General features: G+C 38.5%; 1 protein-coding gene across 4 annotated transcripts in view; it reads left to right on the top strand.

Moving 5' to 3' along the window:
* Window positions 1-21,362, top strand: part of PTPRG (protein tyrosine phosphatase receptor type G) — a 705,078-nt gene that overhangs the window by 471,564 nt on the left and 212,152 nt on the right. For all 4 annotated transcript variants that reach the window (XM_025456409.3, XM_049097815.1, XM_025456410.3 and 1 more), the window contains exon 5: window positions 17,519-17,614. In XM_025456409.3, the coding sequence (XP_025312194.1) occupies window positions 17,519-17,614 (96 nt within the window). The remainder of the gene's footprint in view (window positions 1-17,518; window positions 17,615-21,362) is intronic.

Below are 21,362 nucleotides of genomic sequence, written 5' to 3'. Positions count from 1 at the left end.
GTATTGCTCTTTTTTTAAAGAAATGCTTCTTTGTGGGTCACTTTGCTGGAACACCCACAGGACACCATTTCCCAAGATGTGTTGGGTGTTACACCCCAGGGTGTTATCATGCCTCCACATCAGTCAGTGCATTTTCTCTTGGCCCCAACTATTAACGTGGTTGTGTACCCTGGTAACAGCTTGCAAAACTGGAAAACGAACTCAGAGCTCCCTTGCGAGGAATACCAAGTAACAAAGATGTCTCTGCCCAAGTGGTACTTGGACAGGTTCGAGGTTCTGAGAGCCACTGTGTTGATGAAAATAAAAAACAAACAAACAAACAAAAACATCTGCTATGCAGTTAACATTCCAAAAAGGTAATGCCTGAGAACTCCCAAGGGATCCTCATGTGCTTTTCAAGACATGGAAAACTCAGAAAGCTGTATGTTCCACACCACCCTCTGCTCCCAGACTGGGAACGAAAAACAGGGTATTTCCATGCAATGCAAATAGACAATCACGTGGGGGGATCTGTGGGAAGGACTTATTGAGCCAGCATGTTAAAAATACTTGAGGTGTAGGCGTTTGAAAAAATAATAAAGCTAATACTCCAACCTTTCGACCGGGACGTAGGGCTATATTAAAATGGAATACAATACTCGGAATAAAAATATAACCCCTACCCGTGACCCCTTTGCAAAGCCAACAATTGCATGTGCAGATGTGTTTCTCCTAGCATGCAAATCTTCATTGATCCAGCCATTCTCTATGCAGTTCAAAAAGCAGCATGGAAAATTGTGTTTACTTGGCCATAGTGCTTCACATATGCTATGTATCTTTCTGTGCCTTGTGTAGAATGACTCCATTCCTGACCTCTACTTAGTAACTTTGGGGGTGAGTATAATTTGCCTTGTGGTTGGAAGGGAGCTTGACAGCATAGTGACCTTTGGGTGTTCAGTTTCAATGCCTGCCCATCTCCTACATTTTGTATCCAAGTCATATCTCCTATAGATTCTGGTGGTCCTTGTTCTTCTCCTGCATTTATGGCTCTGGGGAGTTTTTGTGCTGAGTCTGTGGCCAATGCCTCTGTGCTGGACTGCAGTAGAAGCCCTGATGGTGAGTGTGGCCCTAGTAGAAGGCAGCAACCAGGTTGAATTCAGTCACTAACAGCATTTGGCAGATTGGAGAGAGTTTGAATTACAGCCAAAGCTATCATTGACACAAACTAGGTCCAGAGTCCCTAAAGAAAAAAAAAAAAAAACAGTTCCAGAGATAGAAACCTCTGGAGTTGAGTTCTGGTCTCAAGGCAAGGGCTCTCTCCTGCTCTGAACTGCATTATGGTGTCTGCTGGATGGGTCTTGCCCTTTGGCCATGAGTGATCATCACACCAAACAGAGATGGAGGCTCCACTCCGGATGGACAAAAGTGGATCATCCTCTCAGGCTTCTGACTGGCCCAGTGGAGTAGACCACATCCCCAGGTATCTGATCTGTTCAGAAAGAACAAGTCTGGATTCCCAACCGTTTACTGGGTGTTCTTGAAGCAGTTCCTTCACTTTTCTCAATCTCCCATTCCCAGCCTTTAAGTGGTGTAACAGGAGTAGCACCTCTCTCACAATGCTTAAAAAAAAAGTAAAATTCCCTTACCTTTGTATAGCAGACAGTATAGTGGCTATTTCATAGGTGGAGCTTAAAAAAGTATAGTTTATGATTTTTAGAGTGGGAGTTTCTCCAATTCTTCTTCCTCAAACCTCATTCCATCCACCTATTGGCAATCATCTTCAAAGTGGATCTTCTGCAAGTTGCCTCTGAAGACTCTGATACCATTCCCCCAAACTTCCATCATCCATAAAACAAGCACTCACTGATTTTACAGCTGTCAGTCAGCCTTGTAAAAATACCGACTTTGGGGGATCCCTGGGTGGCGCAGCGGTTTGGCGCCTGCCTTTGGCCCAGGGCGCGATCCTGGAGACCCGGGATCAAATCCCACATCGGGCTCCCGGTGCATGGAGCCTGCTTCTCCCTCTGCCTATGTCTCTGCCTCTCTCTCTCTCTCTCTCTCTCTCTCTCTCTCTGTGACTATCATAAATAAGTAAAAATTAAAAAAAAATACGGACTTTGCCTGAACTGAGAGGATTAACTTTAAAGCATCATAGAATCTCATGCATAGAATGCCCTTAGAAGAAAATTCAGGGAAATGAATCTGTGCTGTTGGAAGTCAAGAGATGGTGACTCTTGGTTGGAGCTTTGTAGGGCCAAGAGGTTTATGTGGATGTGCTCACTCTGAAACTTTGTGAAGATGACCTATGAGCGCACTTACAATGTTCACTATTCTGTATGTATGTCAGTACTTCCTAAAGTTTGGTAAATCTTGTCAAATCTTTGGTAAAACTTTACTTCCTAAAGTTTGCCATCTTGACAAGATTGGTAAATCTTGTCATCCATGTGCTTGCTGTTTGGTTTCCGCTTCAGTCTTTTTTGTAGTTGTTGTCTTTGTTTATTATTTCAAATGTCTACTAAAGACATTTTCACTGACAAATCTTTAGATAATACTGAACACATGAAGTTAAAATGGAAGCCATTGTATTACACTTACCTACATTTTCAGTTCTCAGAGGTAACCACGATTAAATTTCTCATAGATTGTCCCAGGATTTTTTTTTTTTTTCCGCACCTTGTGTGTTTTGATATTTTTTTTCTCTTTACTTGAAAAAAAAAAAATGAGACAATCCATGTACCATCACTTGCCTGTTTAACTCCATAATATATCATGGGCATCCTTGCATATCAGATACAGAATACACATCATTCCTTTTAGTAGCTGCATAGTATTTCACAGAATGGATGTACCCTGATTTATTTAGTCATTCTCCAGTATTTTGATATCATAAATAATGCTTCTTGAACTCCATGAATCTCCCTTCTAACATCTGTGATACTGCTCTAAATCCCACACAAGGCAGCCACTTAAGCTGCTCTTGATGTGGAATATTTAGAATCATTAGGATTTGGGGCTAGGGTTTTTGTGAGGATGGCTCTGGAGATAATGAACCAGGTTTCCTGGGTAGACTTCTGAGTGTGTTCATTGTTTCATTACATGTTACAGATTCACGACAAGTAAAACAAACAAGCGTTTGAGCATAATTATATTTAATGTATAGTCTGTCTAGATGTGTTCTAGTGTTAGCTAATCAGGGGCATGACTGGAGCCAATCAATAACATGATTATTGGCTGACACTTTCTCCTGTAGATTCTTGGCTTAATGAAACCATGGCTTTGATATTTTCTTGTTTATATCCCCTCCCTTAAACTGTTTTTATTCCTAATTATTAACAGTTCCCTGCTGAGATGTAGCTATCAGAATCTCAAGATGTTCTCATTAGTAGCATTATTAACCCCCTTCCAAACTAGCAAGGCATCCTCTAGCTTGGACCCAAAGCTTGGTATATATTGCTTGGCTTTCTTTTAATCTTGACATTTGGTTTCACAATGGCTGACTATTGGAGAATGACAATGGGTTTTTTCCCTTGGAAATTCAGGACCTGATTAGATGGATAGATAGAGGAATGGACTGTTCCTTGATAAAGGAAGTGTATTAAAATGTTAAAGGTAGAATCTAGATACTAATATACAGGTGATAAGAGTAGTATTCTTTCCAAACTCATCCAAAATTGTACTTCGGGGAATTCATCAAAAGGAGGATCACTCAGCCAAGAATATTTTTGTCTATAGTCATAGTGATGTTGGTGGAAGAGCTGTGTCTTCACCACAGAGGCCATCAACCTCTCCCAAAAAATCATTAAAAAAAAAAAAAAAAAGCCACTCCCCAAATCATCCCTTCTAGGTTGTACCCAGTAAGTACATCAGCAAAGCTGTTGCTCTGCCTGGCTTTGGCAACCTTGTTTTGCTCTCTAATTTGCTGATGTCTTTCTGATCAAAGATGTGGTCTGAGAGAATTGGTACTTTGTGTCTACTAGGTGTACAGTATGATTTTATGGCTAACAACGTAGAAAACTATTTGTCCACGTAAATAGATTTTTAACAAGAGTGACTAGATTGAACAGTCTGTGTCGATCAGAAACAGAAGCTCAAATTTTTTTCCTCCCCTCTCTCTTTTGGAGTGTTAGCTTGGACAGTTGTATGTTTCATCACAGGCAGAAATAAGTGAGGAGTGAATTGTGACAAAGCGGTATCAGGGATAAAACAGGATCATAGCCTGTGTGATGTTGTGCTGTCTGTCACTAAGGGGCTGATGGATTCATTCCTTGGGAGCACTTTACTGATAAGGCTGGTTTTCTGAGATCCCCAAACGGATCCATTAGCTTCATCTTCTCCCTTTGAAGCAGTGGTGGAGAGTTTGGTTTTGTTCTTTTCCTTTTATTTATTTTTTATTATTTTTAAATTTTTTTTGTTCCTTTCCTTTTAGATTTTTCTTCTCCCCCCCCCCTTTCATTTTAAAGAAGATCTCCACCCCCATCCCACCAGATGTGCTATTAGTTAGAGACACCAAGTATTTTAAACAGTTGCTGTGAAACAAACCTTCATGGCCCCAAACCAGTCCAAGCCCCCTTCCTAGAGAAAACTACTGTTATCTGTGAGTTTGTGCTATTTTACAGAGCCTTCCCCCTTTCTTAATTTTGTATATCTGTACAGATACATAAAGTATTTTGATTTATGACATTTTTAAAATGTCAAATGAGTATTTAGTTTGCATCTTGACTTTCTCCGTTAGCAATATATCTTTGGGAACTTTTAATGTCATTGCCTATTGGTCACCTTCTGTTCTCCCCTCCATAAGTCATTTTACCACTTCTCCTATTTATTATACATGTCCATTCTCCCCTCTCCCCCCCAATACCAACAATGGTGGAGCAAATATGTTTGTCTTTGTATTTGAAACACTTTGACAAAATCATCATTTTCTTATGAAAGAGCCTTCCTAAATTATAAAAAGGAAAATCATTAGAAAAATACTCAGTAAAGGTCCTTATTCTTATTGGCTATTGGGAAAGTTCAAAATAAGAACAATGTATAAAATATATAAAAATGAGAAGATCCATAAATCCGCTGTTAGCAATGGTGTAGGAAGATTGGTATTCTTGTACATGTTTACTAGAATATAAAAGGTGTGTACAATTTTCAGAGGATAGTTTGAACTGCTTCTAGGTATCTGTCTTAGGGAAAAGATTTTGTGTTTATGGAAGGCATGTTCACTTTTCTTTTTAGTAGCCCTGATTCTTAACCTTTCTGGCTTGCAGAGCTCTTGTAGATTTTGATAAAACGCCACAGACCATGTGAGATCAAGGCTGAAAATGTGTCTTGAAGAGTTATCAGCACATGGTAGTAGATGGAACCGTAAGAGTTCATCTAATGGAAAATGAAAGACACTGTCCAGTGCACACATACCTATCTTCAGGCAGTATTTCAGGCAGCCCTTCTATAAGCCAAAGCCATAGCTTAATAAATTTGTTTTCCCTCCTTTACCAGCCATCTTCGAAAGGTTTTGGCTATTAAGGAGAATCTCAATAATCAGAGAGGCTGTGAATGGAGTAGCAATGCATTTCCTCCAGTGTCAGAAATAATGTCTATTCATTTATTCCACAATCATTGCATGAGTGCCTATTATGTGCTTGGTTCTGGGGTCAGTGCCTCCCACTGGGTGATGTCCTAGCATATTGTATCCAAAAGTCCATCAGAAAGGAAGTCTCCACTTGATCTTAGCCAAAAGGCCAATAAGCGATAGAAAGGAATCTCTACCAGAGTTTAATAGGTGACCTGAGGAGCAGAGAGCTGTTCTGTAACTAGTTGGGTTGACCCAGCTAATCTAAAAAATCCTTCAATGTGGGGATTGTCCCAAAGACACTAGAGGATTCGATTTTGATTTATAGAATTCACAAGCATTTGGGAAGCATTCAGGTTGTCTTTCACGTGTGTTCTCAGAAATGCTTTGCATGAACCTTTTCTTATGGATACTCTGCTCCGGCAGCATTAGCCTATGTAAGGCAAATTGCAGTTTTCTGTATAAAACTGCATAACTTTTCTTTGTGCACAAGCTTTCTTGCAGGGTTCTGGCTATGAGAAGGGGAGGAATACCACTATCACTATACCTCTGTTAATTTTATTTAGCTTAATTGCAAATTCTTGGCATCATCATTTTTCCAACACCTATTATGGGGTAGAAAATGCAGTATCAGAAGTGAGGAGAGAACTATAATGGGAACTTTTGGGTGAGTAAGTAACAAATAAACTATATTTCAGGTTTCTTGTATTTCAAAACGAGAGCTGTATTGCTGATTCCTAGTTGGTTTTGAATGATTTATAACCTTTTATTTGTGGTTGAGTGCTGCAGTCTATGTTGTCATGGAAATTCTATTGAATTTATAGGTCCATTTATCCAAAATGATTTTCCAGACTTCATTTCATGGTGAATCATGTGGCTGTTACTACCAAGTACAAAGCAATTTCTAAAAAGTTTCATATTACAAAGAGCACAAACACTGCGGTGGTTATTTTTGTGTTTTTGAAATACAAATGAGTTCCAGATGTACCTAGGGATCCCCTCCCCCTCACTGTGTCCAAGGTGTTAAGCTCCACTGCATTTCAAAACCAACCTCATGTGTAATGTAGTTACGCAGGCAAAGAAAGATTGTTTTAATAGAAAAGAAAGTTATTACAGTAACTCCAGGAATAGGTGAAAGTGATTTCAACTTACTGGTTTATGCATAGGGGTAAAACTGCTCTTCCACTCTTTGGGCCCTATTGCAATGGACTTGTCCCCCACCCTTTAGAGATCAGTAGTGGGAAGAGGGAAAGAAAAACAAAATGCTTAACCATATCCATTCGCCAGGTTTCATGTGACAGTGAGTATAGACAAGATGTCTACACCTCAGCACTATCGACATTTTGCACAGGATAATTCTTTGCCTTGGAGGGCTGTCCCATACATTGTAGGATGTTGAGTAGCATCTCTGGCCTGTGCCCTTTAATGCCTGTAGCAACCCTTCCAGTACTGAAACCAAGCATGACTCTAGACCTGGCCAGTGTTCCCTGGAGTCCAAAATCACCTGTGGTTGAGAACCGCTACTCTGGAAACTTTGTGTGAGGAACCTCAAGATAACTAATAGGTGCTTCTCATTGCTAGTGGGAATTCTGATCAGTATGTTTTATGGAGAGGATTTTGTTTTATATTTTTTAAGATTTTATTTATTGGGAACCCTGGGTGGCGCAGCGGTTTAGCGCCTGCCTTTGGCCCAGGGCGCGATCCTGGAGACCCGGGATCGAATCCCACATCGGGCTCCTGGTGCATGGAGCCTGCTTCTCCCTCTGCCTATGTCTCTGCCTCTCTCTCTCTCTCTGTGTGACTATCATAAATAAATAAAAATTAAAAAAAAGATTTTATTTATTTATTAGATAGAGCACAAGCAGGGTGAGTGGCCGGCATAGGGAAAAGGAGAAGCAGACATCCCCCTGAGCAGGAAGCCTAATGCAGGCTCCATCCCAGGACCCTGGGATCATGACCTGAGCCAAAGGCAGCCACTTAACCTACTGAGCCACCCAGGCGCCCCTATAGAGAAGATTTTAAATGTGTGGGTTCTACAATCAAATGCCTGAGTTTGAATTCTAGCTTTTTTATTACTCAGACAAGACCTAGAATCACAGGTTTAATTTTCTTTTGTATAAAATGGGGATAAGAATAGTACCTATCTCAGGTACCTGGGTGGCTCAGTGGTTGAGTGTCTGCCTTGGGCTGAGGTTGTGATCCTGGGGTCCTGGATCGAGTCCTGCATTGGGTGGCTCCTTGTGGGGAGCCTACTTCTCCCTCTGTTTCTGACTCTCTTATGAATAAATAAATAAAATTGAAAGAAAGAGAATAGTACCTATCTCAAAAAGTAATACTGAGGATGAAAGGAATTAATTCATGTAACGTATTTTAAGAATTGGATCATTTAAATGACCCTGTAGAATGTTTTATGGGCATGCTTCCTTGGCCATGTCTGACTTGAGGGAATGGCCAGGAAAGAGATGATGCTTGGTCTAGGCAATTGTTATGTAGTTCAAGGCTGGCTTGATTCTACACACTCAAGTACTGTCCCTTTAACTTGCTCTGTCAAACAGATGTTATCTTTAGCCTTTCCCTCAGATTTGAAGTAGCCTCCATGGAATAGAATGGGTCCCACAGAGGGATGCAAACTCTTCCCTGCTCTTACTGGTGGCATCATACTTTTGTTAATCCCAGTTTCTTTTCTTTTTTTTTTTTTTTTAATTTTATTACAACTTAATCAACATTTTTTATTTTATTTATTTATTTATTTATTTATTTATTTATTTATTTATTTATTTATTTATGATAGTCACACAGAGAGAGAGAGAGAGAGAGAGAGAGAGGCAGAGACACAGGCAGAGGGAGAAGCAGGCTCCATGCACCAGGAGCCCGACGTGGGATTCGATCCCGGGTCTCCAGGATCACACCCTGGGCCAAAGGCAGGCGCTAAACCGCTGCGCCACCCAGGGATCCCCTAATCCCAGTTTCAAAAGCAGAGTATTTCATGAATTTTATTTAGTATTGAAATATCATAACAAATTAACAAATAAGAATACAGGTGAATTTATTTTCTTACTCTTGTAACCAGGCCTGAGATTAAGAAAGAACACTTATTAGCACCCCCAAAATGCCTTTTCCACTTACTGCTCCCTTGGTAACCACTGTATTGGCTTCTAACTGCATGAGTTTTCCTGGTTTTTGTACTTCATTTCAATAGAATCACACAGTTAACCTTTCTTTTTTTTTTCCTAATTGTTCTTCTTTTTTCTTTTTTTTTGGCTCAGCATTGTTTGTGAAATTCATCTATATTATTACTTTAATTGTTGTGCATATTCCATGGTGTGACTATGTCATGATTTGATTCCATTAATGATTAGCGTTTGGTTTCCAGTTCGCAGTTCGGGGTGACTGCAGTTTGTCCTTTCACTAACTTATTTCAATTTTTTTTTTCCTGTTAACTAATTGTTAGAGACATGTGAATCAATTGGCGGCCTACGATATGGCAGACATTGTGGGAGGTGCTTTCCTTGACTTATTTTGTTTACTCCTCACTGTAATCAATGGTGTATTTCTTATCCTCAATTTACTCATGGGGATGTTAAGACTCAGAGAGGGTGACTAATTTCAACTGGGTGACACAGCTAATTAAATAGAAGAGCTGTAGCTTACCACTCCCTTTCCTGAGGACATGAAAAGGGTAGCTGGCCAACACACAGGTAGATGTTGAACCTACTTCATTTGTGTCTGAACTTACGCTGAACTGTAGGAAATAACTCGTGCATCAGGCATAGTAAATCCCTGAAAAACTCAATTTAATGCTATAAGCAAGAGCTTGAATAGTTCCTTATCAAGGGAAAAATGCAAAGATTAAATGTTTATTAACTAATCGGGTACATCATCAAACCAGAAATTCCAAAAATCAACTGATAAATAGACTGTGTGTTATACAGAGACTTTTTAAAGGGATCCCAGAAAACATCCCATCACCTCATTGTATATGAGCTACAGCTCTAGTATGCACTTTGGATTCTTCTGCTCCAGAAATTTGGATTCCTGCTAAAGTAAAGTAGTTGAAGATAATTCCATGTTACAGGGAATGTAAGAAAGAAAAAAAAAAAAGGAAATAATTAAGGATTAGCGTACTCCGTGATTAATGATATTGTATAAAGCAAATGTTTCAGAATGTTTATTTAAATGCTACCTTGCCTGCAAAGGTGCTGAATACATGCTATTCTTTGGAGCACGGTTTTTCTAAAAATAGTCTTCCAGTGAAGGTTAGGTGAAGCCTACACACTTTTTTTTTTTTTTTTTTTGTGCCTTGTGGTGTGACTCATTGGGATGTTGGCTGGCCTGTGGAAACCATTCATCTTCACCTTAATTCATATCTACCTTCTGGTCATCAAGTAATAAAGATACGCAATATTAAAAAGTGGAAGATGCTTAATTTGTTCTTACTTACTTTATTTATTTATTTATTTATTTATTTATTTATTTATTTATTTATTTATTTTTGTTCTTACTTTACCAAAGCATGTGTTTAGTGGATGTGATGTGCTAAGTCATAACCCTAGTCAGACAGAAGGCGACAGGAAGCTTTGGAGCTCTCAAATGTCTTCTGTATACGAACCAGGTTTGACTTTACGGCCCAAGCTCTTGGATGTCCATTTTTGTCATTCCGTCATATTGTCTGTCAATTTCATGGCCATTTTGCTGCAAGCCACAAAGGTGTGAACTGCGTTTTAATAGGGTCTACATTCTCCAGAGGAAAAGCCTGTTAGAACTGAATGAAGAAAAAAAAAAAAAAAGAACTGAATGAAGATGAGTGAGCTCAAAGTTCAAGGAAGCTTGAAAAGTAACTGGCTTGCAGAATGGTTTTAGAATGTGATACACGGTCACATGTACATGTATTTATATAGTTGCTTAAAATCAGTCCTAACCTTTGGGAATGTATGTCTCATTCAATGGGGGCTGGCAAGTCCAAAACTTACAGAACAGGCTGGAAATTCCCTCAAGAATTGATGTGGTAGTCCTAAGTCCAAAGGCTGGAACCTCAGGCAAAATTTCTGTTTTAGAATCTGGAAAGTCAATTCCTTCCTCTTAGGGACACTTCACACTTTCACCTTATTGGATGAAGCCTACCACATTATGGAGTATAATCTGCCTTTCCCAGAGTCTACAGATTTATTTATTTAATTTCAAAGATTTTATTTACTTATTCATGAGATACACAGAGAGAGAGGCAGAGACACAGGCAGGGGAGAAGCAGGCTCCCCGGGAGGAGCCTGATGTGGGACTCGATCCCAGGACCCTGGGATCATGACCTGAGCCAAAGGCAGACGCTCAACCACTGAGCCACCCAAGCGTCCCAGAGTCTACAGATTTAAATATTAAACACATCTAAAAAATACCTACAATGCTTAACCGAACCGCTGGGCACCACAACCTAGACAAATTGACACATAAAATTAACTGTCATGGGGGTAAAAAGTATAATAATGATTTTTTTAAAGTATCTGGGGGTAAAAACCATTTAGTGATATAAAATGAAATGCCTATATAATAGTTCTGCATTCAGAGTGTTTGTGTTATCTAGTTCTATATACTATATATATATCATGCTTTCCATAATTTAAAATACTAGATTTTCTTTTGTTAGAGTATCAGAATTGCAGGCTACTTTACTTGGGTAGAAAATGGTTTGAATTTCTTATAGATTAAGGAGAAAGTAATATAATCTGTGTTTATAAGCACCATACCTGGGGCCACTTAGCATTTCCAAGTGATTTTGGCATATATTTGCACTTTCCTGAGCATTTTCTCCATTGGTTTATTTTACTTATTTTAAAGATTTTATTTATTTATTCATGAGAGACGCAGAGAGAGAGGCAGAGAGACACAGGCAGAGGGAGAAGCAGGCTCCATGTAGGGAGCCCAATGTGGGACTCAATCCCTGGTCTCTAGGATCACGCCCTGGGGAAAGGCAGGAGCTAAACCACTGAGCCACCCAGGCATCCCCTCTCCAGTGGTTTAAATCCATTCATTCCCTTAGTATTCTAATCCCTTCTTGCTACTCAGCTATTTATTCCTATATATAGAAAGAACTCATTATATTGTTTTTGGTTTTATCATTTGTCTGTCCTTGCTTCCAGCCACTCACAGCCCCCACTCATGTTATTCATGCCCGAAATAAATTACTCCTATTTACAATGAACAGCACTCTTAAAGCTTTGGCTGGGCAGATATACTTCCTGCCTTCATTGATCTTCCTGTCTGATGGCAATGGCAGAAATAAAGAAGTAGAAGGTGCAGTGTTTAGGGTGTATGATCTGACATAGTAGCAGTTAAGGTGCAGCACAATCTACAGATCAAGTTAAATTAAGAAGTTATTATGCAAACATTTTGATTCTGATATCATCCTATCCCAGGAATCCAACAAGTAGAACCAGCAGATCATTTACTGTGTTTGGAATTCTGCTTTGCCTTTACTGCATATTTTTATATGTGGGCAAGTGTTTCTAATCCACCACCATGTTCTTAGCTGGCTTACTCCAGGTTGGTGCCAAGCATGATCAAAAGAATGCATTTCACCTTTTTGGTTCTGTTATTGGCTACCTCCTGTGTGTGTGTGTGTGTGTGTGTGTGTGTGTTTTTCCTGTGTGGTTTTTTTTTTTTTTATTTATTTATGATAGGCACACAGTGAGAGAGAGAGAGGCAGAGACACAGGCAGAGGGAGAAGCAGGCTCCATGCACCGGGAGCCCGATGTGGGATTCGATCCCGGGTCTCCAGGATCGCACTCTGGGCCAAAGGCAGGCGCCAAACCGCTGCGCCACCCAGGGATCCCTCCTGTGTGGTTTTTAATTTCACTGCTGTCTTTCTTGTTTCTGTCTTCATTTCGTCCCATGTACATTTCATCTGTATCTGTTCTCCTGTCACTGTTCTTGTGTGTATTCTTCTACTCCATTGAAGATGGCCAACAATGTCCAGAAATATCTTGGGAATCTTTCAGTAGATTGCCTTTCATCTGACCTATTTGCATGCCTTTTCCTTACCTAACTAATCTTTTTTTTTTTCCCCCTTGGGTATGTAGGTAGGTTGGGTGCATGTTATAGAAATACAAGTTGTTTGAAATTAAAATGTTGAGCTTTCTAAATCATTAAAGAAGTCACTGTTGGATTTTTCCATTCGTGTTCAGGTCATGCATCTTGCCTCAATTATCATGGAGATGTGAGAGCTGACTTATGCATACAACTATAACATTAAATGATAGAAAGTCCACCTTAAAGGAAATGTCCCTGCTAACCCATCACCCACATTATTTTAGTTTTCATTTGCTGCATGCCTCACTTGTCCAAGAGCCTTTGTTTCCTTATGTTTTGTTTTGTTTTGTTTTTGTTTTTGTTTTTTTGTGATACATTTACCTATGACTCTAACTTGGGCATTCAAAAAAAAAAAAAGTTAACCTTCTCTCATTACTGATATTTCAATCTTTCTAATCACAAACTGTCTTCGTTTGTCATAGCACCTTATATGTAATGGGTAGTAAGCAAATATACTTGTCCATTGTAAAGAAGCACGGTAATTAGGACCTGAACTCTAGGATTGGAATAATTAGGTTCCTATACCAATCCCTCTCCACCTTTATTTAACAGCTTTGTAAAGTTTGGAAATCCTGGGTTTCTTTGGCTATAAAATGAGGATCATGGTGGTACCTACCTCAGTGAGTATTCATGAATGCTAGTAAAGTACCTGGCATACAGGAAGCACTCCCTAAATGTTTGGGAAATAATAACATTAATAAAAATACAGAAGGCTCTAGTTTTCACATTTGTTACTTTGTGTTCATTCAGCTCAACATAGCTAGTGATTCAAGTTGGAAGCCAGGCATAAAGATAGTTTTTATATCAAAGTGCAGCTTGAGTCATTTTAAAAATGGGGGGGTTGCATCTCAAGGTAGGAAAAAGGAGATGCTAAGTAGGTATTTTATTATGATTCTCTATGCATTGTGCTAGTACCCTTCCTTCAACAATAGAGCATTGACCCTGGCCAACCTTTTGCTCACAGGATCCATTTCATCCCCCTCCCATTTCCTGGAGGTATTGCTATTCACTCAGACACTTTCCATATCTATATTTTGGCATGTCTCCTGGTCACTGGTAGGGCTTTTTCTCTTTGTTAAATTCCAGTTTACAAATGTCAGATGATACCATGTTTATTCTGTTTTCTATCACTGTGATCTACCTAGAAAAATGTCTGGATGCTTTTCCAGTCCAGCCATTCCTCAAGGTAGAATCAAATGATCCATCCAGGTCTGTGAGGCTTGTTTATGAATTTGCAGGATTTTTTAGAACTGGTCCCTTGAATGTGTGCTGGTACATAGTCTACCAGTGGCTTTTTAACTGATCTTAATACAGTTTGTTTCTGTGGTTGAGGAAACTTACATGTCTCCTGGCACTCTGCATGGTAGAGCGACATCCATTTGTACGAAGTTGATCCAGCTCTCTTTCCCTTGCAAGGAAGGTCCTGGTTGGAATAGAGTCACAGAACCTTAATCTATATAGTTTTCTTGAAGAACCAAGTGTTCTAATCTCAGACATATTTGGAAAATACTGACTTAAGAATATAATGCCTTTAAATACCATTCCTTATTGAAAGGAACCAGAACACACCCAAATGGAGTTTTAGGGCTGGAGCAGGGAAACTACCAGATGAGTCTGGAACATCTGTGTCAGCTAATAAGGAGATGCTAAAAAATATATAAAATGATGGTGACATAGCAATATGACAGAGGAATCCATTTTAAGGGTTTCCTGCTGTGCAAAGGTCTCCTATTGAGACAGTTTGTACATTAAAATAAATAATGGTAATGGATTATAACCCATTCAATAAAACCAAATAAGTGAGTTTGTGTGTATATAAATAAATGAATGAATAAATAAATAAACTATGCAGAAGGGAAGGCCATTCCTTACACTGATATCCCATTCATGCATATAGAAGGAGTAGTGCAGTTAGAAAATCATCAATGAGTACTAAAACTAGTGCATAAAAGTTAGGTGACCAACAATGTATTTTTATGTAATCTTAAATAGCTCCCTACAAAAATACTTTTTAATTATAAAAGGAAAATTAGTGACTTTATAGTGGAAAAGCCAGGCAGACATCAACTTAACCATACAATCCAGTTAAAACCCCCCTTGTAGTGGGAGAAATCCACCGGATACACTTCCTGAGAAGATGCACGGTGAAGACAATGTCACTAGTGTGGAAATCTGCCCTAAATGCATCATCCAAATCAAATCATGAGAAACCACGCAACGGACCCAGATTCCACCTAACAAGTGACCTATACACTTCACGCTGTTCAGGGAAAGACTGAGTAACTGTCCCAAATAAAAGTGGGGGCAAGAGGGGTCAGTATAAAGAGATGTGACAACTAAGTGCAGAGTTTGATCCGAAATTGGATTCCTGGAATAAGAACCAGAATAATGATCTATAATGTACATTATTTGGGCATTTGCCAAAATTGGAAATGGATTGTGAATGAGATAATAGTATTGTATCAATGTGAAATTTGGTAATTTGAATAATTATATGGTGGTTATAGAAAAGACTGTCCTTATTCTTAGAAATTACGCACTTAAGTATTTAGTGGTAAAGGGGCATATTTTCTCCCACTTACTACCCAGTGATTCGTAAAAAGAAATTTTGTATCTATGTGTTCGGGAGGTGGAGGGAGGGAGAGAGAGAGAGAGAAAGAGAGAGAGAGGATGCAAATGGAATGAAATGTAAGTAGTTAGGGACACTGGTAAAGGCTGGTGGAAAATTTCATAGATCTCTCTATTGCCAGATTTTCCAGATCTTTTCCTTCAGTAAATGTGTACCATGATTCTTCAGGAGGAGGACTGATACACTAAGTAAGCATGATTTAGATTCACTTTATTAGGAAGAAAATGTTTGGTGATGCTAGGGAGAAGGCTCTGGGTATGGCTTTTGAGAGCAGTTACAAAAAGCCAGTGGGCTACTGAAGATATTTAGTAGCCACACAACATCTGCCAAAGATGGTTTTGGGAAATAGTTTTCCAGCTTCTGCCCCAATTTGTCTCATCAACAATAGCAACAAAACAATTTAAAGTCCAGTTCACTCAGCAAAACCCCATCCACCTGTTACTCTCCTATTTAAGATAGCTTCAAAAAAGTTAACCTAATTCAGTACATTACAACTTAAGAGAAAAAGTAAGGAAAATTGATATTTCAGACTTCTGCTACTGTTCTCTTTATGAGACATTTTATTATCTTGCTGGGTGGAGCCATGACTCAAAGACATATTCTGAAAATGAATTTCCTCACCCAGTCGTAAATGAAAATGCCCTTGGAAGAGGTCTTAAAATATTTTGTATCACACACTATTCAGGTGATGCATTAAACAATGCCATGCCTGCTCATGGGCTGTAGAATAAGAAAAACTTCTGTGAACTTACTTAATTTGAGGGCCTGAGTTTTCAAGGGAAACTTAAGTGTATTTTCTGAATATACTTGTGTGGAGTTTCTTTGTTGAGTTAGTAGCATTGTACTCAAAGCAATTCACTTAAGTATTAAACTATTTTAATCTGCACCTCATTGAATGGATTTTTCTCAATGTAAATGCATGATGTCTAAAGCTGTCCAAACCTAAAGGCAACACATTTGTAAGAGGCTGCCAGAATCGGTGAGAATTCACAGTAAGAAAAATAATTCGCTGCAAGGAAGAAAGTCCTCCAAAGGAATCTACCCGTCTTTCCTTCATCCACTTGGGTGCCTGACTTTTCCTAGAAAGTATCCTGATTGGGCTACCTGATTTTACCCTTCGGAAAAGAAATGTCATCTTATTCTTAATGTCTTCAGTCAACATCGCTCTATTTACTTTTGACCTATACTTCAACTACTTTTTCTGACTTAATTTTCCCCTCTGGGAATTTATCATTCAGTGTTCCATCTCCAAACTCCATTTGGGGTGTGGTTGTTCAGTTTGTTTTGGAGAACAACATCACATCATTTGGAAAGTAGGGAAATAGAAGTCATGGAAAAGAGCTAATGAATGATAGAGGAGATCTGATTTTCTATAAGAAGTAGGATCATTCCAGAGACTCAGTGGAATCACATTCTTACTAGAAATTTTAAGACACCTGGCAAGTATTAACCTTAAAATATGATGATGATGTGATTCCCTGGGCACAGATGAGGTGTAGGCCTGATGCTACTACATACTATACACTACGCTGACTCATTTGATCTCCACACCCACCCTACCAAAGGCAAATACTTGATTCTATACATGAGGAGCTGATACTTTGAAGTAAGCTTGTTGTCTGAGGTCTCATGGGCAATTAAATGAAGAAGCTGGAATCAGGACCCAAATCTGTTATTTTTATTATATATGCAGTATTTTGAGAATATTCCATGGTCTGTTTTTGTTCTCTGCATTGTACTGAAAATCAATGAGTATTCAAGCATTAGGATCATATCATGATTTTAAGTGATTTGTCTGTATTCTGCTTTTTTTTTTTTTAAGATTTTTATTTATTTATTCATGAGAGCCACAGAGAGAGAGAGGCAGAGACATAGGCAGAGGGAGAAGCAGGCTCCATGTTTCTAAATTCACTGAGTCTCACAGGCTTAGTTTTTTCTTACTTCAAGATGTTTTACCCTATTAAAATTTTGCTTCGTAATAGGGAACTTTCACCATGACATGAATATCAGGCAATCAAAAGGTGTTGGCGTTATTTATTTTGGGTAGCATAAAACCACTCTGGTTATGTGTGATCGTGTGGTTTGTAGGGGTAAAATGATACGATGTCTGGGGTTTGCTCTCAAATACTTTAGAAAAGGAAAATAAGAATAGATGAATACTTTTGGCCAAATGTTAGGAAGTGAGAAATCTGGGTACCTTGTACCATTCTGTCTACTTTTGTTTAGGCTTGAAATTTTTCCTAATACATATTTTCATTGTTCTTTTACAGATGCAGATTTTCTTTTATAATCCAGATGACTTTGACAGCTTTCAAACTGCAATTTCTGAAAACAGAATAATCGGAGCCATGGCCATATTTTTTCAAGTAAGTTAACAGTGGCTCAAGTACTTCAACCAGAGAGTTCTCTATTTTTTTTTTAGTTCACCGAATTGTTCTATGTTTAATGAATGCATCTGTTTTCTAGTTCACACCTGTCTAAATGAAAGATATTTCATATTGTCTAATGTGTGATTTAAAATGTAAATAAGTATGTTTAGAAACATAATGAAAATTTTTGCATGAATTATTCTGATTTTATTGCTACTTGACTGGTGCACAGATTGAAGAACACATTTATCATCTAAGTTACTTCACTGCTGAAGCGTTTTGAACAGGTTCCTTCAGCATATTAAAAGGCTGATTTAAAAAAAAAAAGGTGATTTTCTTTGGAGCAACTTTAAGATTTGACATTACTTACAAGTAGATTAATAAATAGCATTATCACTTCTCTGAAGAGACCCCTTTTCTTTCCCTCCCAGAAATTCCCATGGTAACTAAAGTCTTCACTGAGACCATTTCCATGTTAGTACATTTATGAACTCAGATGCTTTCTTTCTTTTTTTTATTGTATTTGTATTGAGGGTTTCTTCTGGTTTTTCTGTTGGTTCTATAGCTAAAATCCAAACCTTGTATCCTTCCATAGATATGACTGTCCAGGCTTTCTTTTTATTTATTTATTTTTAAAGATTTTATTTGTTTATTCATGAGAGACACAGAGAGCAAAGCAGAAACATAGAGGAAGAAACAGGCTCCATGCAGGAAGCCCAGTGTGGGACTCGATCCCAGGATTTTGGAATCATGCCCTGAACTGAAGGCAGACACTCAACCACTGAGCCACCCCAGGTGTCCCTGTACAGGCTTTTCAATTAGTCACATAAAATAAAAGTAGTGTCAACCATCAAGTATCTTGAAAAAGTAGCTGAGATGAGACCTGGTGCTTTTTTGGGCCAAATGTAACCTAAGTAGTAGGTATATGACTTGTCTTTCAGTCTTAAAATTTGCCTGAAGACTATATCCAGTGTTTCTTTCATCAGTGAGTCACTGTTGGACAATGATGTCTTTCTGACAACTCAAAGGAATATATCAGACATTAGAACCTTTTCCACCGTGGGTCTTTGATCCCTGACTTTTGGGGCAAGGTTCTTTGAGATGGAGCCATTCTTGTTTGGAGTAGTTTTAGCGTGTGACATATGATGGACAATTCTATCCACTGCCTTCTCTCCCTCTTAATTACCCTCTCCTCCTTTATTTTCTTGGATAAAAGTTCAAATAGAAGACTATATATGAATAATTGAAAAACCTAATATTCTACCCAAACTTCAGAAAAGCAGTAAGAGTAGTGTCATTAGGATTGGTTATGACACTGGTTTTCAAAGTTTTTGTTTTCTGAATTACAAGTGAGCCAGGAAATAATTTCAATAAATCTTGCCAGCATTTTTAAAATAATGAAATAGAAAAAATCAGAAAGCATCAGAGTGTATTACACATAGATAAATATTTTTGTAGAACATTCTTTTTGGTTGGCCTTTTTTTAGTTGCTTTCTTTAGAGAGGCATACTGGGTATGTACTTGGTTATGCTATAAAACATACTTTTTTTATATGGTTTTTATAAAACATACCATGGCTTGTGGTCCAATGTTTTGGAAATTGTCTGTATATGTATTTGGTTGTATATGATATCTCCATTGTTCTTTCACACATCTGTTTTCCCTGAATACTTTCATAAATCACAGTTGAGCATAGTGTTTAAAGAGCTCATTCAATAAAGTCAAAGCTATTTACTTTTGAGTCCTCTCTCTTCTACTTAACAGCTGTATAATGGTGAGGGAGTTATTTAAACTATCCAACCTCAGTATACTTATCTGTGAAATGGGAATAGCAACTTATACACCATCAAGATTGTAATTAGTTGTTAAATGAAGCCCCTAACCTGGGTTCTGATGCACAGTTGACATTTGTTCAAGGCCAAATAAAGTATGTGTCCATATCCATGCAATTCTTTTTCTATTGGATGGAGACCTATGATATAGGTGTTTTCTTTGCATGAACAGAAATCTATTTTGGGCACTGCCCTGTGGGCAGTTTTCTTGGGTTCTCTCTGTATTTGTGCACTTAAACCATGATTGGTTTGCCTTATGCAATACTGAGGTGACTTGAGCCATTCTTTACCCCCCTCAAAGATTGATTGATTGATCTGAGAAAGAGAGCAAGCAAGCAAGCACGAAGGACAGAGAGAGAGAGGGACAAGCAGACTCTCCATTGAGCAGGGAGTCTGGTGCAAGGCTCAATCCCAGGACTCTGGGATCATGACTTGAGCCAAAGTCAGACACTTAACTGACAGAGCCACTCAGGCACCCCCACTTGAGCAATTCTTAAAACAATACCCACTTCCATGGCTAGTCTCCTGTTTTCTATTATTGTCCTCTTGGCAAGCTGCTTTCCTTGTAGCTACACCTCTACTTCTATCAAGTCTACCCACCATCAAATCTACCTCCTCTTTCTTCTCTGTCATGCCCACCCATGTGCAGCCCAACCTGGTCCTACTTTATAGGTTACCTTTCTTGCAGAAAGACAAATTTTAACAATGTTTCTGTGAGTACTGGAAGAACCAGTTCACAGCGTGCACCACCCAAACCCTTTCTGTTTTGCCAGCTGTTTAAACTCCTGTGAAGTATAAGAGTCCTAGGCAAGCAAAGCCTATTGGTGTACAAACCAACAGAACACCTCAGTGTGAAATGTAGGTTTTGAATTTTTAATGTATTTTAGGACATGACTGCTAGTTCACCCACAAAGATATATTTCATCTGATAAGTTCTTCTAAAAATTTTGGTTTGCTACACAACAAACAAGGTAGATAACATAAAAAAAAAGAAATGTTTTTTAGATACCAAGCTGTGTTGAGCTGCTTTTTTTTTTCCTTCAAAGTGCATGTATGCATTTATATACCTTGGTTCACACTATGTCAAGCAATGGAGACGAAGGCAGCATTACTGTTATTTTAATTTGGCAGTCTAGTTATATTCCATACTTTGAGATCTTTGTAGTTTGTGTCTCCCTACAAGAATGTTAAATTTGGAATTTGGTTTTTCTTCTCCCAAGTAGTCAGATAAATCTTGATATATATTTTCAAATTCAAACCTGGTATCTTGCGCTTTGGTATTGAAGAAGTATTTGTCATCTATTGAACACTGATTCAGTGCCAGAAAGGGCACTAGTTGCTACATTCAATATAATGAAGGCAATCAGCTCCTACCTACTAGGACTTCACTGTCAGAGTTGTATGTGATAATAGCTAGAAAGAGGTGAGTGGAGAAACCCTTATATTTGTAAAGAGGCTATGTGTTGACTTGGTGCTTCTTCACCTGAATATTAATTATCCAGAGTGACATGATGTGAATGACAAGCACATGTCTAGTCAAGGCTGAGTTCCATGTAGATGTTGTCATCTTGATGTTAGCTTTCTCCATACACTGGAGTAATTTTCTTACACCTTCAAATTTTCATTATCTTTATTTCTTTTTTCTTCCTCATTATGTGCCTGTTATTCTGCATAATTTCAGCTTTCTACTGCCTTTTCTCTGATTGGATAGTATAAAGTTTCTGAAGCACTGAAATAAGCACAAACTGGTGGACACATGGTTGACCAAGGAACTGTATGTTGGCCTAGACTAAAGGTTGCCTGCACGTGGTTCTCTTGTAGCTCATGATTGTGGAACCTACATAGTGTTTACAATTCTTTTCTTCAGTTAAATATGGAAGATATACGTAAAATGACATGATGATGTAGCAATA

The sequence above is a fragment of the Canis lupus genome, chromosome 20 (assembly GCF_003254725.2).
Source record: "Canis lupus dingo isolate Sandy chromosome 20, ASM325472v2, whole genome shotgun sequence".
Taxonomy (NCBI): domain Eukaryota; kingdom Metazoa; phylum Chordata; class Mammalia; order Carnivora; family Canidae; genus Canis; species Canis lupus.
The sequence above is the reverse complement of the archived record's forward strand: the minus strand, read 5'-3'. Positions and strand labels throughout refer to the sequence as shown.